The 26,241-nt window shown below is 43.0% G+C and overlaps 2 protein-coding genes across 4 annotated transcripts in view; one reads left to right on the forward strand and one right to left on the reverse strand.

Annotated features, from left to right (window-relative positions):
• The window catches only part of srpk2 (SRSF protein kinase 2), a gene marked incomplete at its 5' end in the record, with an annotated part of 72,661 nt that extends 54,091 nt beyond the window's left edge, over window positions 1–18,570 (forward strand). For all 3 annotated transcript variants that reach the window (XM_083974065.1, XM_083974064.1, XM_083974066.1), the window contains 12 exons: window positions 465–552; window positions 878–965; window positions 1,059–1,165; window positions 2,936–3,101; window positions 4,748–4,788; window positions 5,515–5,836; window positions 7,259–8,239; window positions 10,250–10,350; window positions 10,758–10,865; window positions 11,021–11,090; window positions 14,049–14,141; window positions 17,627–18,570. In XM_083974065.1, the coding sequence (XP_083830191.1) occupies window positions 465–552; window positions 878–965; window positions 1,059–1,165; window positions 2,936–3,101; window positions 4,748–4,788; window positions 5,515–5,836; window positions 7,259–8,239; window positions 10,250–10,350; window positions 10,758–10,865; window positions 11,021–11,090; window positions 14,049–14,141; window positions 17,627–17,811 (2,350 nt within the window). In that variant the 3' untranslated portion in view covers window positions 17,812–18,570. The remainder of the gene's footprint in view (window positions 1–464; window positions 553–877; window positions 966–1,058; window positions 1,166–2,935; window positions 3,102–4,747; window positions 4,789–5,514; window positions 5,837–7,258; window positions 8,240–10,249; window positions 10,351–10,757; window positions 10,866–11,020; window positions 11,091–14,048; window positions 14,142–17,626) is intronic.
• A 2,496-nt stretch (window positions 18,571–21,066) lies between these two features.
• adck2 (aarF domain containing kinase 2) lies at window positions 21,067–26,241 on the reverse strand. Its single transcript, XM_083973248.1, has 8 exons — window positions 25,120–26,241; window positions 24,702–24,848; window positions 24,453–24,581; window positions 24,146–24,241; window positions 23,714–23,992; window positions 22,455–22,583; window positions 21,781–21,834; window positions 21,067–21,313 (listed from the first exon to the last, which is right to left on the reverse strand). The coding sequence occupies exons 1-8, from the start codon at window positions 26,002–26,004 to the stop codon at window positions 21,173–21,175; spliced, it is 1,860 nt and encodes a 619-aa protein (XP_083829374.1). The 5' UTR covers window positions 26,005–26,241; the 3' UTR covers window positions 21,067–21,172.

Here is a 26,241-nt window from a genome sequence, read left to right on the forward strand (position 1 = left end):
CTTAATGAGTTTTACCTTTATGACAAATTGACTGTTCGAATTGCAGCTGGTAATTTCTTTGTAAGTTCATGCATTGGCTTACAGTATTGCTGCAGCGAAACCAGCAGTGATACAATCACATGGGGCCCACAAACAGATGTAATAGACATTACACACACAATGCAGTGACAAACATCTGACATGCACATTGTCAACTGCAAAAAAATGTGAACATGTGAAATCTGATAAGGCCACAGCAGTCTGTCACTGGTGCACTGTTACATAATGTTGACATTATTTCTCTGGGAGAAAATGCCACATGTCTCATGCATTTGCATTTCCAGTGCCAGTGTGGGCAGTGTGAATGAAGTGTCAGCCAGTATTAGTCCAGGTGCTATTTCACATCGCTCACATGGACACATTAGTGCTATTAGTCTATTGGATTGTGAGTCACCATGAATGTGTCTTTGTGCGTGTCTTTACAGAGTGAAGAACTTTGTGGCGATGAAGGTGGTGAAGAGCGCCCAGCATTACACAGAGACGGCCCTGGATGAGATCAAACTGCTGCGATGTGTAAGAATCTGAATCTGTATCAGTCTGTTGTTAAGGAGTCTTATTATTTCCATTTTCTTCATCCTCCCATGTGCATTCATCCCTCTTTCATTGCCGTCTTCCCTTTCTCCTCCTCCAGCTTTGCTCCTCTCTCTGTTTGTCTCACTGTTAACAAGCAATACGACACACTGGTCATTTATCCTGTATGCTGGCTGCAGGGACCAGTCATCTTCAAATCAATTCTGGATCTTCATCTCCCACATTTCTCTCTCCATTGTCCTCTAAGCTCTCTTATCCTCACCTCTCTCCCATGTTTGCTTTATCACATTGTCCTCTTTGCTTTCAGGTGAGAGAGAGCGACCCCATCGACCCCAACAAGGACATGGTGGTTCAGCTGATAGATGACTTCAAGATCTCTGGAGTCAACGGCATACGTATCCTGATCAGGAGTGTCTGTGTGTGTTTTACATGTGTTTTATATACTATATGTGTGTGTGATAAAGTGAATCCTTGACTCTGCATCCCAGATGTGTGTATGGTGTTTGAGGTGCTGGGTCACCACCTGCTCAAGTGGATTATTAAATCCAACTACCAAGGTCTGCCGCTGCCATGTGTCAAGAGCATAATCAAACAGGTAAGGAGACACACATGCGCTCTCTCTCATCACACGCACATACACACACAGACCAAATGTATTTATAGACATAATAATATCCATGATATTGATGACTGGCGAGTGTATGTACTCAAAAACTGAATAAATCATGCATCTAGCCACTGAAAACCAGCATTTGTAAAATTACAGGTTCTTAACAGTGACAGAGCAGCAGACGCACACAGAAATATTTATTACACGACTGGAGATATTGGAGATTTGTTTGTGCTTTGGTTGAGGGGCCAAGGAAGTGGTTGGACGGACAGACAGGTGTTTAGTTCAGGTATGACACTGGAATAGAAGCTTTTTCAGTCTGAGATCTGTCTGCCTAAAAATCTGATGGTATTCACCGTAAACTGGACCCCCTTAAATCTATTAATGAAAATTTTTTTCTTAAAAAAAAAAAAAATCATTTCATTTCATTTAGATTTTTTCCATTCATGGTTCACATGATTGCACATATACATGATGTACACATAATCACCATAAATGAAAAGGAGCAGGATGAAGAAAAACCTATGGTACTTGTCCCTTTCTATAGGTATAATTGCATTGGCTTAGTATCAACATCAAAATTATACACTATTTTAAAAGTTAAAGATGATGAAACATATAATAATAACGACAAGAAAACAAACAACAAAATAGCATAGCATATTTAAAACATCAATTTAATGATGTTTCTAATGCCCTCTCGATGTATGTGTTCATTTTGTGTTAGAGTTACTTTGGTGTTTTTATTTCATATACAGTACAGGCTGCTGTATCTTTGCTCACTTGTGTCTCTTTTGGCGTTTCAAGTTAATTGGAAGAACTTAACCTATACAGTATATCTCCTGTGGGACAGTTCAAACATGTGCAGCTGAGAACACACATTTCTAAATAAGATCACACACACAGACGAGACACAGTCAGCAGTCAGAACACTCATAGATCGGCCACAGTAACGTTTGCAGTTGGTTGTTGTACTTTGGGTGGCAACACGAGATTAATAGTTATAACTCAGTATGTTTTACTCAGGAGAGAATAATATCATACACCTGCAACCTCTGCTTCAGTGACTCCTGTATTTGTTATGGTAAACATGAGACTATCCAACAAAGTCCTATAGGAGAGACTATAGGCTAGATGTGTTTATTGACTGCTTCCCTTGTGGTTTAAGAACAGTGTACTTTACAGGATGTAAAGTATCTATACTGGGTATCCGAGGTTGAGAAAACATTTGCTCACTATGTAGGAGAGGAAGAAGGAGGTGGATAAAGAAATAAAACATGGAATCGGATTCAAGAAAACACCCATTGCCTAGGCCTCCTAATACAGTGCATGGTATTGTGCACTTCACACTTCAGTACCACTGACGCCCTAATAAGACGCAGGACTTTTAGGCATTTTCCCCTCAGCCACCTGATGAGCATGTGAACTTGCTGAGCTATTTCGGCGCCTGCCAGGCTCTCGCCGCTCAAAAGACGAGTCCAAGATGAGTAGAAATTAAATGAGAGCGGTTTTCCGCTTCAATCTCGAAAGCCTCCGGACAGAAACAAATGAGAGAAACAGTGAAACAAAAACATCAACAGCCTCTCCTCTCTGCCCTCTGAGAATGACACGCAGTGGAAGAATGGCTAATTTAGCTCTGAGAAGGAGGGAAAATGAGGGAGGTAGAGAATCCAGACTGAGCACCGTTTAACAAGAAGAGCGAGCATGATTTTCAGTAATAAAAGTGTGTGTCTGTTTATCTGATTGTGTTTGTAGGTCCTGCAGGGTTTGGACTACCTCCACACAAAGTGTAAAATCATCCACACAGACATCAAGCCAGAGAACATCCTGATGTGTGTGGATGATGCTTTTGTCAGGCGCATGGCCATGGAGGCGACCGAGTGGCAGAAAGCCGGAGCCCCACCGCCGTCCGGATCAGCAGGTAGGGATTCACTAACGCTCACGTTTAACGTATCATTTGACTCTTGTTTTCTTGCTGAGGGTTGTCGTTCTCATGTCTGTATGAGAAACAGGAAAAAAAGAGGGGATGTTTCCAGTTAAGGTAAGATAACCAGGGAGCATGGCTGTGTTCACAGGTAACACAATGTAAAACAAGAAACACTGGCACATGACCTCTGCAAAGCCATGGTGGGGGAAACCAAGTAAGTAGAACCCCTGCAAAATAACTACGGGCACTGTGGTGAAATGTCCACATTTTAAACTGTGATATTCTAAAAAACACGAGGTTTCGCAGGTGTTTTTATTCTGTTTACATGCCACCACTTTTCCACTGAACTGATTTGATTTTTTGAAGTGGAGCATTCACCTGGAATGCACAATTGTTTTTCTGTTTTTTGGATTATTTATGAAGGTTTTTTCTCCCAAAGTTTGTTTCCAAATAATCACGTATTGTACTCTCTTGATTAACAGTGAAATAAAGATGAAAATAAAAATGTTGGCAGCAGCATAGCTCCACAGAAACCCAGCATGCAGTGAAGTCTGCTGGTTTAGGGTTTTCTTTGTTCAAGCTCTGTAGCTTTTTTCATCTAAAAATAGATTTGAGGCAAAGGGGATACACATAATACATGAAGTAAGTAAAACCTCCTATTCCTGATTTGAAATCTGTGTTTATAATAAGTGGAATAAAACATGAATCATCAGTAAAAAAAATGTTTTTGTAAATGATCATGTTTTATTATTGAGATGCTCTGTAAAGAAAAAGGATTCCAACAGGAGGCTTTTTGTGCCTCCTCGCCTGCGTGCCTTTTTTTTTCTTTTAGCTGCACACAGATATTTCTCGTTTTGTTTCATCTTCTGTCGCCAAGTTCCCCCACTGAAAAACGTCAAGTTCTTACAGAACAGACTTGACGAACTCAACGTGAACCCTGTCCTCTCGGTGAACCCCTCCCCCATCCTCCTCTCATGAGCTGTCAATTGCTTGCATCAGCCAATGGAGTCTTTTGGAGCCTTAGGGTAACCAATTACACAGCTTACATTTCTACACAATTAATGTCTAGCACAAAAACCATCTACTGTCAAAATACTTGTCAGTGACTGACAAAACAAGATAAACACAATGCATAAACACAAGTGCAGGCATGTGGTTAATGTATGCTTTTACAAGCTGAGAAGACAGTACAAGACTGAGCGTGCCGTACATGGGACACAATGGCCACATGTTTTGAGTTATTTTAATATCCATAAGGAGGTGCATTGTTATTGTATTTTTAAGAACCAAAAACCATCTCAAAGTCGTTTTACATCTCCTCTCTCGGGCTTCTCTCTGGAGCTCTAGTAACAACAGGTCGTGGAGCCAATCAGAGATAAAACAGGTAATGTTACTGATCTGGGACGAGCAAATAAGACATTGGGAAAGAAGAGTGAAAGATATTCATGGTCATTTGTTTTTGCTCACTTATCTTACAGATTCTGTATCAAGTCTTCAAAGGGAGAGCAAATACCTGATCTACTGATTTATGGTCCAGAATACAGGATGTTGAACAAAGTGTTGAACTGGCTTGTGTGACGGATTGATGTCTGTGAAACTTTGAAGCCTCTGATTGTTGCTGTTTTCTCTCTGTCTGTCAGTTAGCACAGCCCCTCAGCTCAAACCGGTGAGTACAACTGATGTGAGTATGAAATGAGAGAAATGCAAACACACACAAACATAAACATGCACGCAGACACGCACACACACAAGTGAAAAACAAGATACTGTACATGCATACACAGATATTTGGTCTGAGTGTCACAATTGTTGGAGACACTTAGTGCATCACAATATTAAAAAGAAAATCTACTCCCTCTCTATATTAGCAGGGACAGATGCTCACGCCTTGAACCATTGATAAACAGTATTATCTATATAAGTTATCCAGATCTAAACCAACGGACAATCTTAATTTTTCTGTAACATATTTTTGTTGTCCTGTAAAAACTAGGAATCGATGATGTGGCCTTGTTTTCAAAGGTTTTGCAAAGGCTTCTGGTAAATGGAGTGAAGATGTCAAAAACATCAGCTCAGCAAATATGACACAGCTATTGTGAAGTGTCAATAAACACACACAAGCAAAAAAACAACAACAACAACAACAGAAAACTCAGAAATGGGTTCAAACTCCAGTTTCTAGTGTTTTCCAGAACTTCTCAACTACCAGCTGCATGGTTTCATTAGACAGAAATGATGTAATCTGTCCCAAACAGAAATATTTGTGTTAATGGACATTATTTATGAATCATATCCCAACACTCAAATAAGTATCAAAACCTTTCCTTCCTTCAATGTCTCCCTTTCATGCATTTGTCCTTTGCCTCGCCCCTGACTCTCCCTCTTCTGCCCTGTGTTTTCCTCTCAGGTGGGCAAGATCTCCAAGAACAAAAAGAAGAAGCTGAAGAAGAAGCAGAAGCGGCAGGCGGAGCTGCTTGAGAGGAGGATGCTGGAGATCGAAGCCTTGGAGAGAGAGGCCGAGAAGAAGGAAGAGAGAGCCAAAGAAGGGGGAGAGAAAGGGGCGCCGGAACTCAACCTGCCTTCGCCGCTGCAGCCGCCGCCGCCGCAGATCGGCCCCAGCATGGCCCTGGGAGAGAGCGACGACGATGACGACGATGAAGAGGACGGGGAAGACGAAGAGGAGGAGGGAGGAGAGAGGGAGAGGCCCATCAGGTTGACTAATCATACATGTGAGTCATGCCATCCTGGGTTTTTGCTAATGAATACAAATGAAGCAGAGTACTCCTTTTTTCATTTTATGAATGATCAGTGCCACTCTGGTCGTCTGTGGGAATCCTTCAGTTCAAGTTCACTGAAATTTGAGATTTCCCTCTACACTGTGCAGCGGCGTCCTGTACATGTTCTGTGTCACCATCCTGCTAACATGACCCGTTAAAATACAGCAATGTCTAAGAATGACCCCTCATATCAGGTTATGGCTACTTTTTCGTGTTATACAGTGTTTTTTTCTTGATTTTTATTGCATTTTAGGGATTTGAATGAAAAAGTCACCACCTCTGCTCTGACTCTGTGCAGCACAAGACTGAACTTTTGTCTGAACGTAATCCCTTTTGCCCATTTTAGATGACATGTTGTGATATTAGTCTGATTATTTTATCAGATTATTTTGTCTAAGATAAACTGAAAAGTGTTGGTGTCAACAAAAACATTGGTTGAATCCTGCCTTTCACTCATCTCTTTGTACTTTGCAGTCACAAACAGTCACTAGTTTGCTATTTCTGGTTAATTTAACCCTCTTAAGGCTAAATCATTCATTCATAATAGAGACGGCTGTATACAGTAGCTTCTTATGTATACAGTTTAAACAAAGACGAAGCAACCATCAGCTCGGCCAGATGATGTGTCCCTCCTACCCAGTCAGTGGAGGCAGATGGCCGCCCAGCCTGAATCAGCTTTTGCTTAAGGTTTCTGCATCCTGAAAAACAAGTTCTTCCTGGCCACTGTCGCCAAGTGTGACCAACATCTTGTTGGAACAATGTTGTGAATCATTTTTGAAAAGTGCCTCCAGATGACTTCTGTTGTGAATTGACATCACAGGAATGAAAATTCACTGTTTGGTTGACTGCAGCTTTTCGATTCGACTGATATTTGACTGTGAAGTGAATGAGCAACATTACTGTATGTAGGTTAGCTTGTACTCTTTAGCGTATTCAGGTTGTCAACAATCAGAGAGGATGTGTTTTTTTTTTTGTTTTTTTTTCTAAATCAGAGAAGTGGCTTTTGCAGATCTGCAGGATGAGTGTGTGTGTGTGTGTGTGTGTGTGTGTGTGTGCGCATGCAGCACTGAGCAGTCTCTCTGTGAATGAATAGGAGGTGGATTGGCTCCAACAGCTCAGCCCACACTAGGCCCACTGTGTATGGGAGGTTAGGCTGATTCACAAAAAAAAAGAGACTCTCCGTCTCCCTCCTCCACCCTCTGTCTCTCCACCCTCTGTCTCTTTCGCTCTTGTATTCTCTCCTTTACCTCCTCTCGTCTTTATTCACTCCTCATGCTGTTTTCTTCTCTGCCTACACCCTCTTTGATTGCGCTTGTATTTCCTTCCCACTCACTTCCTCTCTTAACAGTTTTTCCTCATCTCTGTCCATGTTAGGTGCAGCACCTCCCCAAGAGCAGAGCGAGGTACCCCACATCGCCGATGACGACCCAGATGAGGAGGCGGAGGAGGAGGAGGACGACGATGACGACGAGCCCACGCCTGTCGCCGAAAAAGAAGCCCCCATTCCCCCCATCTCAGAGGAAGGAGGTGGAGAGCCAGCACAAGCAGAGGTGGAGGGAGAGGATGGGGAGGAGGGGGAGGAGGATGAGGAGGAGGAAGAGGAGGAGGGATTGAAAGGGACAGAGGATGAGAACGAGGAAGAAGAGGTGGAGGAGAAGGTGGAACAGGAAGAAGAGGAGGGGGAGGCGGGGGAGGAGGAGAAAGAGACTGAGAGAGAGGAGAATGAAACAGAGGAGCCAAAGATTGAGAGCAAAACAGAGGAGGTGGCAGTGGTGGAAGAGGTGGAATCAAAAGAGCAGGAGCAGGGGGAGGATGAGGAGGATGATGACGACGACGACGACGACGAGGATGAGGAGGAGGAGGAAGAAGACGACGACGACGACGACGACGAAGACGAGGATGACGACACGACCACCGAACTCCTCACGGAAAGCGCGCCCCCCATCAAACCCCACAACAACAAAACCAACCTGGCCAAAACTAACGGTCACGTTTTGCTGGGCTCCGAAGGACTGAAGCCGAACCCCGGCACCCCCCCTCCCCCCTCCACCACCCCGGAGCCCCTCCTCTGCCCCCTGGTGGAGTCGGAGCTCAGCTACACGGACAGGGACAACTCCATCAGCTCTGGTTACGAGATGTATAACGGCGAGATCGCTGGACCGGGGTTGACCAACGGCTCCAGCGAACGCCACCTGGGAACGATGCCCCTCTTTCCCGACCTGCCCCTCGATCCTGAGCCCGGAAACCCCGTTTCTGTCGGGACGGTCGACATCGGAGCAGGACCTTTGCCCAACAGCCCCTCAGCTGACCGCAGCCGCACTGTGTCATCCTCCAGCACGGGAGACACACCCAAAGGTGAGGCATGGTGATACTGTACAATTATTTTTTATCCCATTGAGATTCAGAATCTCTTTTGCAAGGGGGTCCTGGCCAAGAGAGCAGCAGCACAGTGGGTCCACATTAAGTACACACCTGAAAAACAACAACAAAACAAACATAAAAACAGTTAAAACAGTTTGGCAAATCACATCATTACATTATAATCACCAGCTGCATTCAGTTAGAGGACAGTAGTCAAATAGCTTTAACATCTTCCATACTTGGGAGGTAATCCAATTTAAGATGACTCTGTTTTATATTTTTGTTAACTTAATTTTATTCTGTGTCATTTAATGATCTTTGTTTTGTTTATTTTTCAGTTCTTTATAATTATTATGTTACCATATAACCACACTTTACATGTTTACAAACCGAAATAAAACATTAAAGAGCCCGTAAGTGTTTCAGAGTACAGTATAGAACATTTTATTACATTAAAGATGAAAATGAACCAATAATTTGTGAAATGTTATGATATTTTTTTATATTTTCATAATAGGTTTTAGTGAAGCACTTTTTTGTATTTGAAAAGGGCATTTTATTCTAAAATCGTTAATATAAGTTAGTAATGTTGTCATTTATATGTTCCTCCAGGGCAGCATGGTGGTGCAGTGTTGAGCACTTGCAAGAATGTTCAGGGTTCAGTTCCCTTTCTGGGAGGAGTTTGCATGTTCTCCTTCTCTCAGGGTTCCCCAGAGACATGCACTCTTGGTCGATTGCTGAATTTAAATTACCCGTAGGTGTGAGTGTGAGTGTGTGAGGTTGTTTGTCTCTCTATGTTGACCCTGTGATGGACTGGTGACCCGTCCAGGGTGTACCCCACCCTCACCCTCTGTTAGCTGGGATTTCCTCCAGCCCACCCACAAGTCGGCACAGATAGGCAGTGAGGACAATAGATGGTTGGATGGATAGGTTCATGTAAATACTACACATGTGCAGCCCTGTGCTGCATGTCTCTCTCTCTTTGACTCTCCTCTGACTTCCCTGTCTGTCTACTCTCGCTATAAAATGAAGCAGAAATCCCCAAACAATCATCTCTAAAAAAAAATATTACACAATTCATTCATGTGATTATTTTTTTTTTTTTCAGTTATCTAATGTAAAAAAAAAAAAAGAAGAAGAAAAAAAAAAAAAGGGTTTCATATTTCAGGGTCACAAAGGTCAGACTTATTTTTATAAAGCCCATAGACTGACTCCTGCCCGTCATCTCTACCAATCAGCTTTTTTTATATTCCATTACCAAATTATTTAATGCTGCCTCATTTCTGTTGTTTTCTTTCCCTCTTTTTGTGGAAAAGTAAATGTTAGTTTATACAGGACATGTAAATAAGTTTTACTTGAATAGATAGGAAAGAAAGAAAAAAACATATAATTGTAAGAGTGAATTTAGATTTCAGGTGAGGTAACAGTTCAGCAGAGCATGAATAATAATCACTATGTTTTGATTTTCTTTCATCATCTTGTACATGAAATCTGCATTGTAAGATGATCCAGTTGCTCATTATTGTGTTTTAGCATACAAATATGTCTCCTGGGTATTATTAATGACTCACCACCAACATTACTCATCCAACCACAGCGTTCACTCTATTATCATAACCTTCGAGCTTCAGGGTCACCTGTAGGATCACATCTCCAAAGTTTAACAAGGATTAAAGAAAAAAAAAGTCTGGGCAAGTGCAAATACTGTGTTGTGAGATAATTATGCAATAAATAAAACAAGGCAGCTCGTTTTATCAGCACATTCTCTCAACCAAGTTATTAACGCCACGTCTGTTTTCCAGTTCAAGAGCAAATGTTGTCATCCTGGCACCAGGTTCTCACATGATATGATGCCTGGAGAATCTAAGACTGGGTTCCTCTCATTTGGTTTCCTTGTTTTGAAGAGATGAAGATGTCTATTTGTACACCAGAGTGACTAAACTCCTCTTTTTTCTACTTATTTGATGCATTAACCCATTGCCGTCCCTCTCTGTTTCCTCTCAGTCAGGGCCAGAGCTGCAGATCTGCTGATCAATCCATTAGACCCGCGTAACGCAGACTCTATTCGAGTCAAAATCGCTGATCTGGGAAATGCCTGTTGGGTGGTAAGTCACTGTACCTTTATTATTTATGTTTTAAAACAGATGGATGAATCACAAAATATAAAACCTATGGGATCCTAGCTGCATCCAGGGGATCACAAGCAGGCAGGCAGCAGCACACAGACAAATGATGCTTTGTCATTATACGATTTCTGTACAATATCCAGTGCTTGGTGCTTCCCCTTTTCAGGATCTGTTTGCACACCAGTCTCAAATGGGGAACAGCACAAGGTCACATTTTCAAAGACAAAGGCTCAGTTGAATAAAGCAAAGCATTTGTCTCATTACTTGGTTACTTAGGAAGAACTGATTAATTTTGATTATTAACAACTGCCACAACCAGTAAGAAAGATCCTCTCCTCTCCTCTCCTCCTCTGTCCTATCCCCCTCTTCTCTCCTCTCCTCTCCAGCACAAGCACTTTACAGAAGACATCCAGACGAGACAGTACCGCTCCATTGAGGTCCTGATAGGAGCTGGTTACAGCACTCCTGCAGATATCTGGAGTACTGCCTGCATGGTGAGGAAGATACGTAGATAGATTCAGATTCATTTCTTTATTAAACATGTCAAGAGTAAAAACAAAACAAACGAAATAACAATAGAGAGATTTTTTATTATTATTATTACACACACTCAGTATAGATCTATTCTGGTCTATTGCTTGTTATGCAGGCGTTTGAGCTGGCTACAGGAGATTACCTGTTTGAGCCCCACTCTGGAGAGGACTACTCTCGTGATGAGGGTGAGTATTGAGCTCTTAATGACCTACACACACACACACACACACACACACACACACACACACACACACACACACACACACACACACACACACACACACACACACACACAGACAAAATGTTCAATATAGCATAGAAATTCATAAGCAAAATGTTTAATAGAACAATTCTAATTCAATTTTCCAACAGATTTAATGAATTTCCATTTGGAAATTTGAGTTTTTCTGTGCTCATTTTACTTTGCAGATTTGTTTTCCATTGTTAAGAAACAGTACATTGTATCATGAATGTACTGATGCATTTATCACAACGTCGAATGCATTCCCTTAGCTTTTATTGATTGCAGCAGGGAGTCTATTGCTCACAATATTACCCAGAATATCCCCGAACAAAAACTGTGAGCAACATAAATACAGGACACAAATGAAATTCAAATTGTCGTTGTGTATCACTTTTGAATGATTACAGTAAAACTGTGATTTGATGCACTCTCCTGAAAAAGAACAATATCTTTGTGAAATCACTTGGGGATACTAGCTGGATTATGATTTTAATCAATTCAAAATTTCCCTATTACAACATCATTATGTGCTGTTGTAAAAGTGTGGAGAACACAACACAAATTTAAAGGGATAGTTCAACATTTTGGCAAATTGGCCCATTGCCATAATCCCTATAGTTTTAGGAGTACTGTAGGTTCGTGATTGTCGGTGCAAGCTATTTTTAGAACGGCGGAGCAAAGCCATGAGCTGCTCAGAGCTACGCTACGGAGGCTAATGGGATTTCTTGGTTTCCCTCATCAAACTCATCCAATACACAACCCAACAACTCCAAAACGCTCTGGTGGACAAGTTGTGACCTGCACATTCACCACGCTATGAGATAATAACGGAACGTTACGAGACAGAGTTGTTTTCGAGGCAAATGCAGAGACTGCTTGCCGAAAAACTGCCCCGATGGGAACGCGCATCAGCGGTTTTGCATGAATTTACCTCGAAAACAACTCCGTCTTGTAATGTTACGTTATTATCTCATAGCGTGGCGAATGTGCAGGTCACAACTTGTCTAACAGAGTGTTTTGGAGTTGTTGGATTGTGTATTTGATGAGTTCGATGATAATGACCTGATGAAGGGCTGAGGAGCCCAAAACGTTGTCAGTAAAAATATTTGGAGCATAATGAGGTTGTGTGGGCTGTTGCTTTTTTCTTCTGAAGCTTCCCCCTTAGCCCAGCACCCCAAGCAAGGGATGTGCGTATATTTTTTTTACAATTTATGAGTTTGATGAGGGTAACCAAGAAATCCCATTAGCCTCGGTAGCGTAGCTCTGAGCAGCTTGCAGCTCTGCTCTGCCGTTCTAAAAATAGCTTGCACCGACAATTAAAGGTAACGAACCTACTGCTAAAACTTTAGGGATTATTGCAATGGGCCAATTTGCCAAAATGTTGAACTATCCCTTTAAGCATGCCTTTTGTTGTTTTGCACGTGTGTCATCTAGTCTCAAAAGTGGTTCTGTTGTTTCTAATGATGCATCTGGACAATGAGCAGAAACTGTAATGGATCAACCCTGACTGTTTAAATACAATGGCCTAAAGTCAGCTTAGTTTAAACGAGCCATCCCTCTCCCCAAATCCCCCTATCCACTGTCGACTGTAAATCCTGTCCTTTAATCTGCTGCTATGCCTCCACTCATTTTCACCCCGCTGTGTGTACACATGAAACCTGCATCGCTCTCATGTTATAGATACACACATCTCACACAACGACTGTAACTCTACGGAGACTTTTTGCAGCGTTATAGTTTCCAGCAAATAGAAACTTTTGATGAAATAAGCTCGAGAGCACCTTTATCCTGTGAGTACTTGTGTATCTATATTCTGGTCACGTGTTACACTACAGACTCTACATTTGCATGTAGACTCCAGTCATTAACCTCACTCATCGTCTTTACTCTGTGTCGTGTGAAATGCAACACATTATTTCCAGACTGCGCACCCTCCTCTTCATTTAACTTCTTAATCTCTTCATCCCCACACATCTTTGATCTCCGCCAGCTCATTGTGTTATTTCCTCATCACATGTGACACGGTTAACCTAATTCTGCGAGTGTTGCAGAGGCTGTAAACCGGCGTCAGTTTTGTCCTGACGTCCTGATTCGCAGGGAGACACCTTTGATCTCCCGCCATTCAGCTCTAATTGAAAATCTAGAAAATCTGCGATTCTGCATCTTTAATACATGTCACCAGTCTAAACATTTCATTTCATCACCTCTGCTGTGGGGGCACAGCTCACTAACATGGATTTTTCTCCTTTACTGTCTGTGACTGTCTCTTTTTTTCCTTCCTTTCCCCTCTTTTCTCAAACCTGTCTCCTCCCTTCCCTGTTTCCTTGCATTTTACTTTCATCTCTCCTCTCTCAATTAATTCCCCTCTTCCTCATCTTTACCCTTTCTTTCTCTGTCTTTCTTTGTCTGCGTTTTTTTTTTTGGCAACCTTGTTCCTTTTTCCCTTCCCCTTCTCCTCCCTCCCTCCCTCCCTCCCACCTCCCTCTTTCCTCCGTAGACCACATAGCCCACATCATAGAGCTGCTGGGCTGTATTCCGAGGCACTTTGCACTCTCTGGAAAATATTCCCGGGAGTTCTTCAACAGAAGAGGTAGTGATGGACAGAGAGCTGTGGGGACTGAGACACACAGATGTTTAAGGTGGACAGGAATGGACACTGAAAAAACGTGACACTCAATTCAATTTCATTGATTTGACTTTGGTAAAACAATTGGATTCACTGATTGACTAAGTGACTGAACACAGTGGAGGTGTGACATTAGTTTGCGAGTGTGTCCATACGGTGCCCCAATGCAGCAGTGTGTCTCAGTCCCGTACAGTCTGTCGTGTTGATGTGTGTGTGCATGCTGTAATGCTGAACCGTGCCTGTTCCCTCTGTGATGTATGTGGTGGTGGGCAGACCACATCGCTCTGATCATGGAGCTCCTTGGGAAGGTCCCACGCAAAGTGGTCGCTGGCGGGAAGTACAGCCGAGAGTTTTTCTCCAAGAAAGGTAAACGACTCTGTGGTTAATGGTTGGTTAGGTGTAGGGGCAGTAGTAGAGTTAGGCCTGTAGGAATAGATCTAGAACCCCATAGTAAGTCACAAGACGGGTTGTAACATTAGCAGCACTGCCAGTCAGTCTACACCGAGGCAGCTCAGGTTGATTTCAGGTAAGTTGTCAATCACAATTGTGAAAAATGTCATGATAGTTTATTGACTTTGACTGGTACAGTGTCATGATCTGTATTCACAGTAAAGGTTTAGTATACTTTCTCTTACTGATGAGGGAGAACTAGAATCAGATCATATCAGCAAAAAACAAAAACCCTAAAACAATAAAGAGAGATACCAGGACACTGATCTGACACACAAACCATAAAACATGCTCACAAACCAAACAAAAAATTCTAATTTGACTGAATTTGGTAATATAGAACAATGACTATTCAAAGTCTAGTTGTCTCTATTAAACAGTTAATTGCTTCAATTATTTTAAATATAATTTTGTTGCCCATCCTCATTAATTTGACTTACGTATAATTTGTTGTGATTGTGTTCATCATCTGGCACTGGACTGAGGCAAAATAGTCAGTTTAAATCATCACAGTCAGAGGCAAGAGAGGCAAATTATGTGGCTAAATAATATTAAACAAAATGTATAATCTTAATTAATATAGACTCAAGCAAACCAATAGGTTTTTTTTTAATATTCTTATCAGGAATTAGATTTTGTGAAATAATGGCCAAAGGAACCAATTAAGAGAAGTAATTAGTCACCACAGATTATATATTAAAGTTAATAATTCAGTTTTTGTTGAACAACACTTCACTTAGTGATAAAACAAACTACTCTACTCTAGAAGTAACGGTAGCAGTATGAACAACAACACTCACAGTGAGGTCATTTCAACCAGTATGTAGAAGAGTCAGGCTTCACCTTACTGCTAAAATCTAAAGTCTTAAGTGTGTCATACACCTCACTGGTTCTGCTCATCTCTGAGCCTGGTAAGTGTGTGGATCTGTGTGTGATACAGCTGATAACCCCTGCACTCTCTCATTTATTCTCTCTCTTCTGTCTCTCGATCTTCTTCCCTTTCTGCTCATATATTCTTCATAATGTGGCATGAGACCTGAATATTCTGCCTTTGATGTTGTCTCTCTATCTGAGGTCTGAGCCTGCACTTGATGATGTCTCAATGTTCTCCCTTTTATCTCGTAGCGCTCTGTTAATCTGGTCTGACTTCCTCGCTCTGTCTCGCTGGGCTTCTCCTGTCTGCCATGCTGCCTTCGGCCGCGCCATGCAATCGAGCGGCCTTGTTACCTTCTTTCCTTTGCACGCCCGGATTTTTATTGAACAGAGGCGGAAAGTTGGCACACTGATTGGAGACAAAACAATTAAAACATGCTCATATAGACAAAAACAGCCTTTAACAAGGCTGCAGATGGAAAGCTCATAAACACAAACCAGTTATTAACCTGCAAAGCTTCATGCTGCAGTCAGAAGTCACTTTTCACTGCTGTTTCCCAATCAGTCTGGATAAATGGTTTCTTTCCCTCATATTGTGCTCTCCAATCAGGGCATAGGAAGAAGAGGTTACCATGGCAGCCATGTTTTGAAGTGGACCTTTGGTCTTGATCACTCCCACCATTAATCATTCCCTCATACTTTTTTCCCCCTCTCCGTCAGTCTTATACTCCCGCCCAATCATTTCCCTCCTCTCTTTAATAATGAACACCTTCCTCTCCTTCTCTGTTTCTCTTACTGTGCCACTTCTCTGCCTCTTTCTAGACACATCTTGTCCTTTTTTGTTGTTGTTGTTTTTGTGCTTTTCAAGCCAAGACTCTGCAGGTTTTCACTCCACCATTACAGCTCCTCACTGATTAGCACAACTTTGAGCAGAAAGAGGTGAACTAATTAGTGGAATCAGTTGCTGTAGTGATTGGTTGGAGTCTGCAGAATATCGGCATATCGGTTCATCCAAATTACAAAGAACATTTTTTTTTTACTTCCAGCCATGCAGGCACGTTGGTGATATTTTGAGAAATTTGCCTCTAGGATTTCTGTCACCACCCCCCCCACCAAAAGAGAAGTGAAGGGAACTTTTCTTTTCAATTGCACAACTATTTACCAAACAAATCGTCCCCGTGAAAACTGGTGACTGTGTGCTTAAATAGCAAGGACACTTAAAACTTGTGTTGCTGTCACATTTTCTGATGAAACCTAACAAAGCTGTGGGAAACATAGAGGAAATCCATTTATTCTTACTGCACCTGAGTGGAAGCAGAAATCTGAGAGATGAATATCACAGAGGCCCCAGCAAAAAAAAAGAAACTGTCAATCACTAAATACCACGAGATTTCAAGTGTAAGCCTGTTAATTCTTCTCCTCAATCATAACAAATCCCATGAAAAGACCAAGAATCAACAGTGTGGAAATGTGTCTCGACACTCCCTAGGCTGCAAGTGGCTGGGTGTGGTTCCTCCTGACATATATACACACAAAGTTTCTTAAAGGGATAGTTCAACATTTTGGCAAATTGGCCCATTGCCCTAATCCCTATAGTTTTAGGAGGTTCGTTACCTTTAATTGTCGATGCAAGCTGTTTTTAGAAGCCACGAGCTGCTCAGAGCTACGCTACAGAGGCTCATGGGATTTCTTGGTTTCCCTCATCAAACTAATCAAATACATAATCAAACAACTCCAAAACGCTCTGGTGGACAAGTTGTGACCTGCACATTCACCACGCTATGAGATAATAACAGAACGCTACGTGATAGAGTTGTTTTCGAGGCAATGCAGAGACTGCTTGCCGAAAAACTGCCCCCGACGGAAACGCCAATGAGCGGTTTTGCATGAATTTACCTTGAAAACAACTCCATCTCGTAACGTTCCGTTATTATCTCATAACGTGGTGAATGTGCAGGTCCAAGAAACCAAGAAATCTCATTGGCCTCTGTAGCATAGCTCTGAGCAGCTCGCGGCTCGGTTTCTCCATTCTAAAAATAGCTTGCACTGACAATTAAAGGTAACAAACCGCCTAAAACTGTAGGATTATGGCAATGGGCCAATTTGTCAAAATGTTGAACTATCCCTTTAAATAGTGTGTTCAGCTGATACATATAATGAGTATCTACAGCAGCAGGACAGTGTATGTACGACTGACTGAAAATAAACTACGTACAGTGCCCATATTCAATATAAAGTAAGATCGTATCATTCGATGCAACAGTGAGGTGTTTTGAATAGTTGTGAACAGTGGCTGACCCTAAGCCTACACTGTATAAGCTATTAATAATAATCCATTTGTTTCGGAATTTGTTGACATAATGAAAAATGTCAAATATCACCAGCCTTTTGTCCTTTAGGTAAAAAAAAAGAATCTGTTTTCTGTAATGTGGGTGAACCAACCTTTTAAAAGACATGTTGTTGTGTTGGCTTCTCTCCCCACATCCTGCTGTGCCGTCACTGACTCTGCCTCCTGTCTCCTCCTGCAGGTGAGCTGCGGCACATCACCAAGCTGAAACCGTGGTCCCTGTTCGACGTGCTGGTGGAGAAGTACGGCTGGGCGCACGAGGACGCCGGCCACTTCACCCACTTCCTCCTGCCCATGCTGGAGATGGTACCCGAGAAGAGGGCCTCGGCCGGAGAATGCCTCAACCACCCCTGGCTCAACTCGTAGCCACAAAAAACTCTTGATCAGACGTCCTCCTCCCCCCTCGCCCCCCTCAACCCCCCCCTCCTACAGTTAGCCCCTGGTGGCGAGCCTGTGGAACAAACAGCATGGAGAGAAGCTGGACACAAACAGAGTAGATGAGGAAAACGGCTTCATCTTCCCTGTCCTACATACATGCGCCCTCACCTGCTTATCTGACTAGATCCATCTCCCACACCGCTCCCTCCGTCTCCTCCCAAAAAGGAATGTAAAGACGAGCTGATGGAGATAACGTGACATAGTAGCTATGTCTTCCTAAACATCTCCCGAAAAGAATCGGATCATTAAAGGATGGATGCTGCTCACACACAGTGAAAGGGAGAAGTCAGGCTCTGTCCGAAAAGAGATGTGCTTTCTTCTTCTACTCTGCCGTCAAGATGTCAGCCTGTCCCCTCCTTCTGTCCACCCGTCTCCTTCAAATTCTCACTTGAAACTGGTCAGGGTCCACTGACGGCTGCTGATCTTTTCAACGACGTGAGAGAAAAAAAAACCAACAAAACGTGAAACCCAGCTGCAGTGTTGACGTCCCAGAGCTCCATCTTCCATGACCTTTACATAGCCAGGGCCTCAAAGACAGACAAATATGTGTGTGTGTGTGTGTTAATGTGCGAGAGAATGAGCGAATGTGCCTGAGCACAAGATCTGCCTACACAGACCCTTTCTCCTCTCTTTCTATAAACCAGTAGCCCCACCTCTCCCACCCACCCCAAGCCATGGAAGAAGCACCCACATTGGACTAAACGTTTACACCCTCATTTCTTCCAAGAATCCAGTCCCCCCCCCTAAAAAAAAAACTCCCCTGTACCCGTTAGTATCCCCACTTCCTCCCCCTTCCCAAATGAGCTGCATGCTCCCGCTGGAGGGTCGGAGGCACCACAGAGAGGTGGAGGGCAGCCAGTCCTCCAGGGGGGCACCGCCCTGACAGTTGCCACTCCGACAGAGACAGATAGAAGATGTCCAGGATGAGCAAAACAAAAAAAAGAAAAACAAAGAAAAACGACAAAAAAAAACAAAAATATAATCCATTTAACATGGAGGAGGACTGCTTGGTCTTTAAAGACTATTTTTAGATGCATGGAGAGACTGATGGATCAGCATGAACGGATATGACAAATGGACGATGGATGCATTCCTTTACTTGTGCATTTCGCTGGTTTCTTTCCTGTCTCATCACCTCTTTCGGACAATCTGTTAGACAGACTTACGTTAGGATATTTTGGTGCCCATCTGAGGAAGGTCACTGTGTTACAACCCCCTGCTCCTTCAGATTTTCACATTCCTACAAATCTTGGTCCTCTGCCATCATTCCTGACTTTTAGTCCCCTGAACAGTTCTGTTGAGTCCTGCTGTGGCACGTTTACCTGATCTGATTGGTACTACCCCCCCTGCCCTTTTTTTTCCCATGAGAGGGACCTTTGATCCCCGAGCTTCTCCAGGATGGAGATGGTCACATGGAGGTTGCACTTGTCTTTGTAGATGTCCTTCAGGGATTTGAAACCTTTGTACATAGAACTGAGATCTGGCAACGCCGATAAGCGACCGTGGACAAAGTTTCAACACACAAGCATCATTCCAAAAACACAGAGGCTGGTGTTGGCAGAACTTGACTTCCTCTGGTACAGTGTGGGGCGGGGAGGGAGGGCGGGGGGGAGGTAGCGGCCGCCATGGCTCTGGTTATGGAGGGACATTTTCAGCCTGAACTGTGCCACCCAGTGGCAGAATGAGAGTACTGCATCGCCACACACTGCTGCTGCTCTCAGTGCCAACGCTCCAAGACGTTCCACTATATCTCTCCACTTAATCTCTGTTTCTCTGTCACACACACACACAGACACACAAGAACTCGCATCATCACAATTAGTCCAGTTGCCTATTTTTCGCAATAAATGAAAAAAAAAGATGAGTATAAGTAAATGGTGAGATATTTTTAAAAACTATTTAATTCATTAAAAAAAGAGGAAAAAAAAAAGAAAACAACTTTTCTCTGGTTGTTGTGACTGTGACAGAATCTCGTCTTATACTGAGGTGATTGTGTTTGTCTATTAGAGATGTTTTTATTTCTTTTGTCATTATTACTATTATTATTAATTATAATTATTATTATTGAAAAGATTTTTTTACAGTTGTCACCTCTCCCCTCCCTCCTTACTTGAACAGCGCTGCTCTATCTGGGCTCCGATGGTGATGAAAAAAAATCAACAGTTTTGCAATAAAGGGTATGTGATGGGTTTTTTTGCACCAAAACCTCCTGATCTCACTTTCAGCCATGCTGACTGTTCTTCCTGATGACATTGACAGATTCGCGTCTCTTGTCTGTGTTTTTCATTGACAGATTTAATAAAATTGTAAATTAATGGATCTTGTTCCCTTGATGAAGTGAATTTTCTGCTCAGAAGTTGCATCGGTGGAAAAGGGTCAGAAAACGCACAACTGGTCGTGAGAGGCAGCGAAGGAAAGAAAACAATCAATTAACATCGATTCCCTTTTTTATTGATATGTTTAATTTATACAAATGTTTCCACTATTTGATGGAAAGTTACTAGACATGGGTCGGTCATGAATACATTTAGCTTCACAAGACTCCATTGTCAATGTGGTGTGTAAGAACAAACGTTACAGTACATTGTGATTCACACTAAAGCAAATATGCCTCATTAGACAACATTATCTAAGATGCAATAAAAGATGGAGTGATAGAAGACATCCTGAGATCAATATTAGTCATTAAAAGGTAAAAATATGCTTTTAAGTATCAACTACTGTAGGGGTTTTCGCAGTATTTTGTTTTACATCTTGAATCACTACAAATGGTCTCTGATGAAATCTGTGTGTCTGCTGATGTGTCTGACTCATCCATTAGCACTCAATAAACTACAAGTGGTGCCTCATGTAAAGCGTACACGCTCTCATTCATTAGGCTCTGGTAGAGGTGCCTTCATGTTGACTTCAGTGGGTGAAATGTTCTTACTTCAACCAGACAGACAGAGGATGATAACATCCAAGAGTAACGGTGATGAACTGTGGAAATATCCACCAATGTAAAACTCACTGAGGTATTTATGGCATCGACGTTGCTGAAATGTAGTGATGAGACTGTGACCTTGTGATCCACAGTGGACTCTTGCATTGCAAACATGAAGACAAGCCATCGTCATGGCATTAGGAGGATATACACATGCGCTGTTACTGATGCACGGTACCGTAGAGGAGTCAGTATCTGTGTGTGCACCTATGAGTAGATGACACAGCTGATTGAGCACAGATTGTTTTCTTAATCTGTTGTGTGTGTTGTGCGTCAGGTGTGTGTGTGCGTGTTTGTGAGACTGCATCAGAGCAGTGAGGCACAGTTCTTTAGCAGCAGGGGTTTGGCCAAATCCAAGATGTCCAAATTGGGATCCAGTGACCTGCCCAGACCTTCCAGCACCATGATGGCAAACACAATGGAGGCAAAGTTACTCTCCAGCTTCACCTATGAGAAAGGTAACAACATCAGTAAGAGGCAGGATTGATGCCCCTACTCACTGCATTTATTTCAGTCTGTTCCTGTTAAGATATAGTACACAATTAGGGCTATAAGAGCAGACTTTAGAAGGGCCATACATACAGAAGTATCACATTTTGGATCTATCTGTTGTATTCACTTGTATGTGCTTTTATTCCCTTAACCAGGAAGTTACACACTTTTATATGACAACTGAGCTGACAAATGTGTTCTTCTCACTCACTGACAAAAACTGTTCACTAAAGTCAGTTCAGCCTGTAGATAAAGAGTAAACTAATGAAGTAATACAGAAAGGAGGCTGTCGTGACAACATCCTCAAGCTAAATCTTTATGATAAACTGTTATTAGGGTAACAAGCAAACCTGAGAAATGAGTGGTTAACGACACAGAAATTACATTTTAGGCACAGTGAAAACAAGCAGCTGATGTTTTACCTTGTGTTTGATGAGCAGACCAAAGACTCTGGAGAGCAACTCGGTCACTTGGATCTATAAACAAGACAAAAATCCAATCAACAAAACACATCAATAGTAATTAGTGATCAATATTTCCTAGAGTCACCGGCTACTGTCACCAACCACTTAGAGAATCTGAATACACCTGTACCTCCAGTTGATTGATGCTTATTTGTAAAAGTGGCTATTGGTGATTTACTAGGTGTTTGTATTGATTTTCCTCCTTGAACCCAGTCCATCTCTAACCCATGAAAAACTACAAAAATGAACACGTCTTAGCAAAGCAATATAAACTTCAATGAGGATGAGTAGAAGTAGAAATTGAATTTAAATTTACACTAGGCTATTTTCTTTTTGATGTCCTTTACAGTTGCAAAATCATGACAAATAGGTAGCCACCATCATGCTGCCCTGCATCAGAAACAACAGCAATTTTTATTTATTTATTTTTAACTTTATTATTATTATTAATTTTTTGCTTGTTTGTTTGCCTGTTTGTGTATTTGTACGTGTATGTGTGAACAACGGAGTGGGGTGGGACCTGGCCACCCGATGTTGATGGTGTTTGTGGGGCTAAATGTAATAATAAAAATAAAAATAACTCAAACACAGAAACAACAGCAACAGGCACAATAAGAAATGTTAGTTAGTACCTTTCCCAGAGACAGGGTGTTGCTGAGAGCATGGTCCACCAGCTGTGCCATCTCCTTCTTAAACTGTGGCACGTCTTGGCACTCGTTGGCTCGGGCATGATGCAAAATCAACTCTGCTACTCGCTCGCCCTGAGGAGAGACAATCAAATGCTTAGTAACAAGTATAGTTAGTCTCAATCAATGATACTACAATTATACTATATGATACTATAGTTCATACTATATATTTTCTGTATCATAGGCATTTTTCATGGTTTAAGAATAGATATGTTGGGGTGCTGTTTAGCTCACTGAGCTGAGCAGGCACCCCATATGCAGAGGTTATAGTCTCCTTGCTGCATGTTATGTCAGTCTGCCTCCCCATTTCCTGTCTATCTGTACTGTCCTGTCCTGTCAATTAAAGGCAAAACACCCCAAAAAATACTTAAAGGGATACTTCACCCAAAATCGATAATTCACCAATTTTCTACTCACCGTCATGCCAAGGAAGGGTTTGAAGAATTTCAGAGTTATCAAAATGCTTTTGGAGTTCCAGGGTGGGTCCGGCTGGCAACGGATGTTTATATAATGGCGGCGGATTGTGCTCACTTTTGAATCGTCCAAAACACACACTTTGAAACATCTAAATACCTCCATACTGCTCGTCCGTACTGAGCCAAGTGTCCTGAAGCTGCCACATGAAAAAGTTGTTCGGAAAAAAATAATTTGATCTGTTTTTAGCCTTGTTGTAGTGGTAGTTTTGGACAATTAAAAAGTGAGCACAATCTGCCGCCATTATATAAACATCCGTTGCCACCCTGGAACTCCAAAAGCATTTTGATAACTCTGAAAGTTCTCCAAACCCTTCCTTGGCATGACGGTGAGTAGAAAACTGGTGAATTATCAATTTTGGTGAAGTATCCCTTTAAAAGACAAGAGAGAAAAAAAAAGTGTATAAATTATGCTCTGCTACATTCCTACAAGGTAAGAGTATTTTTGGACCAGGTCTCTTTAAAAAGTAAAATGCTCAGACCGGTCAAATCTGGTCTAGTTTATCACAGAAGCCAGATAATCTCTTTGAGTCACTGTTGCAGATTTGTGTAACCATATTTCTGTTTTTGAAAATGCAGAGGAGAGATGGCACAGTTTTTTCCTACACCCAGACCACAGTGGACCAGGTCCAGATCAAAAGCCATGATACTCAGTTCAAACCGGACCACCATGCCTCCGTAACCCAGCACAAACTCCTCATCTACCGTACGTGGTGTTTCTCACATTACCTGCCGCAGCACCACCGCTGTGAAGACGGCCTTGAAGTTGGCAAGGTCGTGGTCACTGAGATGCGCTACGATGCCGGCGTCCAGCAGCACCAGCTGGAGAGGACACGGGTCAGGCCTGACACTGACAACCACGGTGTCCCACAGGTCAGTGAGGGTGGTCTTACCCTGGGGCTCCCCTGTCATACCGCTGCTGTCCTTGGAACCAGCAAGCGGCCCCTGACACTGGACCAGGATGTTCCCAGGATGGAGGTCCCCGTGGACAAAGTTGTCCACAAAGACCTGGAAGACAGAAGGATGAGTAAGGGGGGGGGGGAGGTGCATCTAATCATTCAGGTTAATGGACAAATGTCTTCAGAAGTGTAGAAACGATCCGAGCTTTGTTTCACAAACAGAACATTATGCAGAATGTGTTCAGTGGATAACGTATCTCACCATTTTCAGCAGGGTGTCGACACCCATCTTGGCAATTCTCTGCTTCACTTCCTGAGGAATCTCAGAGCGCAGGTAGTTAGAGATGGGCTCACTCTCCTGGAAAAAAGAGGGTTGAATGTAAGTTGAAAGAAGGTGGCCTCATTTACCAGGAATAAAAAAGGTTTTCATTCAACCTGAATAATTCTCATCGGTTGAGTTTGCTGAACAACACAATAATAGAACAGTTATACTGTAGAAGTGACAAGTTAAAATACTAAAAGTGTCTTTTTTACATCAAAAGCTAAGTTTAAATACTTGATGTACTCACTTCAAAAGTCTCCACTAAGATGGTCCTGGTGACAAATGGTCGTAAGGGTGTCGGGAACTTGACATAATCCACGTCACGGAAATTATCCCGGAAATGCTCAATGTTCCTGGCCTCGAAACGGAGATCAATCTGGAACAAAAGTAAAAAATTTCAGAGATGAGTAGATTATTTATGCTTTTTTTTATTTCAGATCATTATCTTGTGCTTATAATGGTATAAAATATAAATGCATAATCATAATAACCCCACCTGTTTGGTCATGAGCTTCTCAAATTCCTCCACTATCTCATACAAACTGAGCCATTTGAGTCCAGGGAGGCAGTGCAGGAACCAACTGCCTGCTTTCATCAGCAGCAGGTCGATCTCCACCTGCCTCCTGATGCCTGGATGCACCACCTGAAACACACCACACACACTTTACAGACATCTGCTGCAGGATGTGAGAAAATAAAGCACAGCATGTTCGACTTAAAGGAGACATATGATGCCCCCTTTCCACAAATTAAAATAGTTCCCAGGTGTCTTAAAGACATGTCTGTGACATGCTGTGGTCAAAATATCCCACGGATCAAACATCACAACTCTTTTCATCCTCTCAAAACAGCCCTGTTCAGAACGGCTGGTTTCAGTACCAAATGCAAATGAACCACTGCTGAGAAAGACTGACCTTGATAGCCACAGGTATCAAATGCTCCTTCTCTGTGCCGCCGTCCTCATGCTGACTAGCCGGGTGGCGTCTCTCCTCGTAGCCCTCCTCCTCACCTCTGCCCCTCCAGAGCCTCCGGAGGGAGCTGACCATGCCTCTAAAACCAGGGATCTCCCAGGCTTCAAGCAAGTCCTCCCTCTCCATCTCCTCCACCAGCGACTGGAAGGCCGGGTCCTCCACCTGGTCCGCCTTGGCCCAACCTCTGTACACCTGGGCCACGCATCCAGAACCCACCGGCTCTTTGCTGTCAAAGATTAAAACCTGCCTCCAGCTCTCCCCGAAGGCCCTGCGCAGACACTGCTTGGTGTGGGCCCAGGAGTGGGGGCGCACCTTGACGTGGAGCCTGGAGAAGCGGTCGCAGAACTCTCGGGGGAAGATGTCTCGTCTGGTGCTGGCCCACTGCCCCAGCTTGATGAAAGTAGGGCCAGAGTTTTCAGTCATCCACAGCAGGGCGTCCAGCCAGCGAGACGCCCAGCGCGTTGACACCAGGACCAGGGGGGAAAGGAGGAGAAGGGGGCCGAATTTGAGGAGCAGAACCAACGCACGCAGGCTGAGGCGAAGAAAAAATAGAAGTTTGTGCACTTGGACCCTGGCTAGAGACTTCTTCTCTGTGGTCTGGGCTGGAAGAGTGGCTTCTTGGCACCTGACTGTACATGACTGTGCATTCACTGCACCCCAACATAGCAGCGTAACCTTGGGAATCTGGTTTAATATCTGCCCACGTTTAACTAAACATGTCCTGGTGTTGTGGATGAGTCGGGCTCTGGCAAAGGAGCCTGCTCTACTGAGGGTGTACCTCAGGTGGAGAGTCACTGCTCTGGCTCCAAAGGCCAGCATGGTTACCATGTCCAAAGACTGTTAGCTCAGTCCACAAGATGAATTCCTCCACATGCGTCTGTCTTGTATTAGGAAACAGCGAAATCATTAGTAAAGGAGGACTCCAAAGCATTCAGCAGGTGATGGAGAGCAAGAGTCAACCCACCTAGTTTCCTACACATGCATGACGGTGTATTAACTTAGCCTCAGTGTCGGTTACTGCAGATTCCTGGACAGCTTCTGTTCCCGGTGAGCACGAGTGGGACA

The sequence above is a fragment of the Trachurus trachurus genome (assembly GCF_905171665.1).
Source record: "Trachurus trachurus genome assembly, chromosome: 6".
NCBI lineage: Eukaryota > Metazoa > Chordata > Actinopteri > Carangiformes > Carangidae > Trachurus > Trachurus trachurus.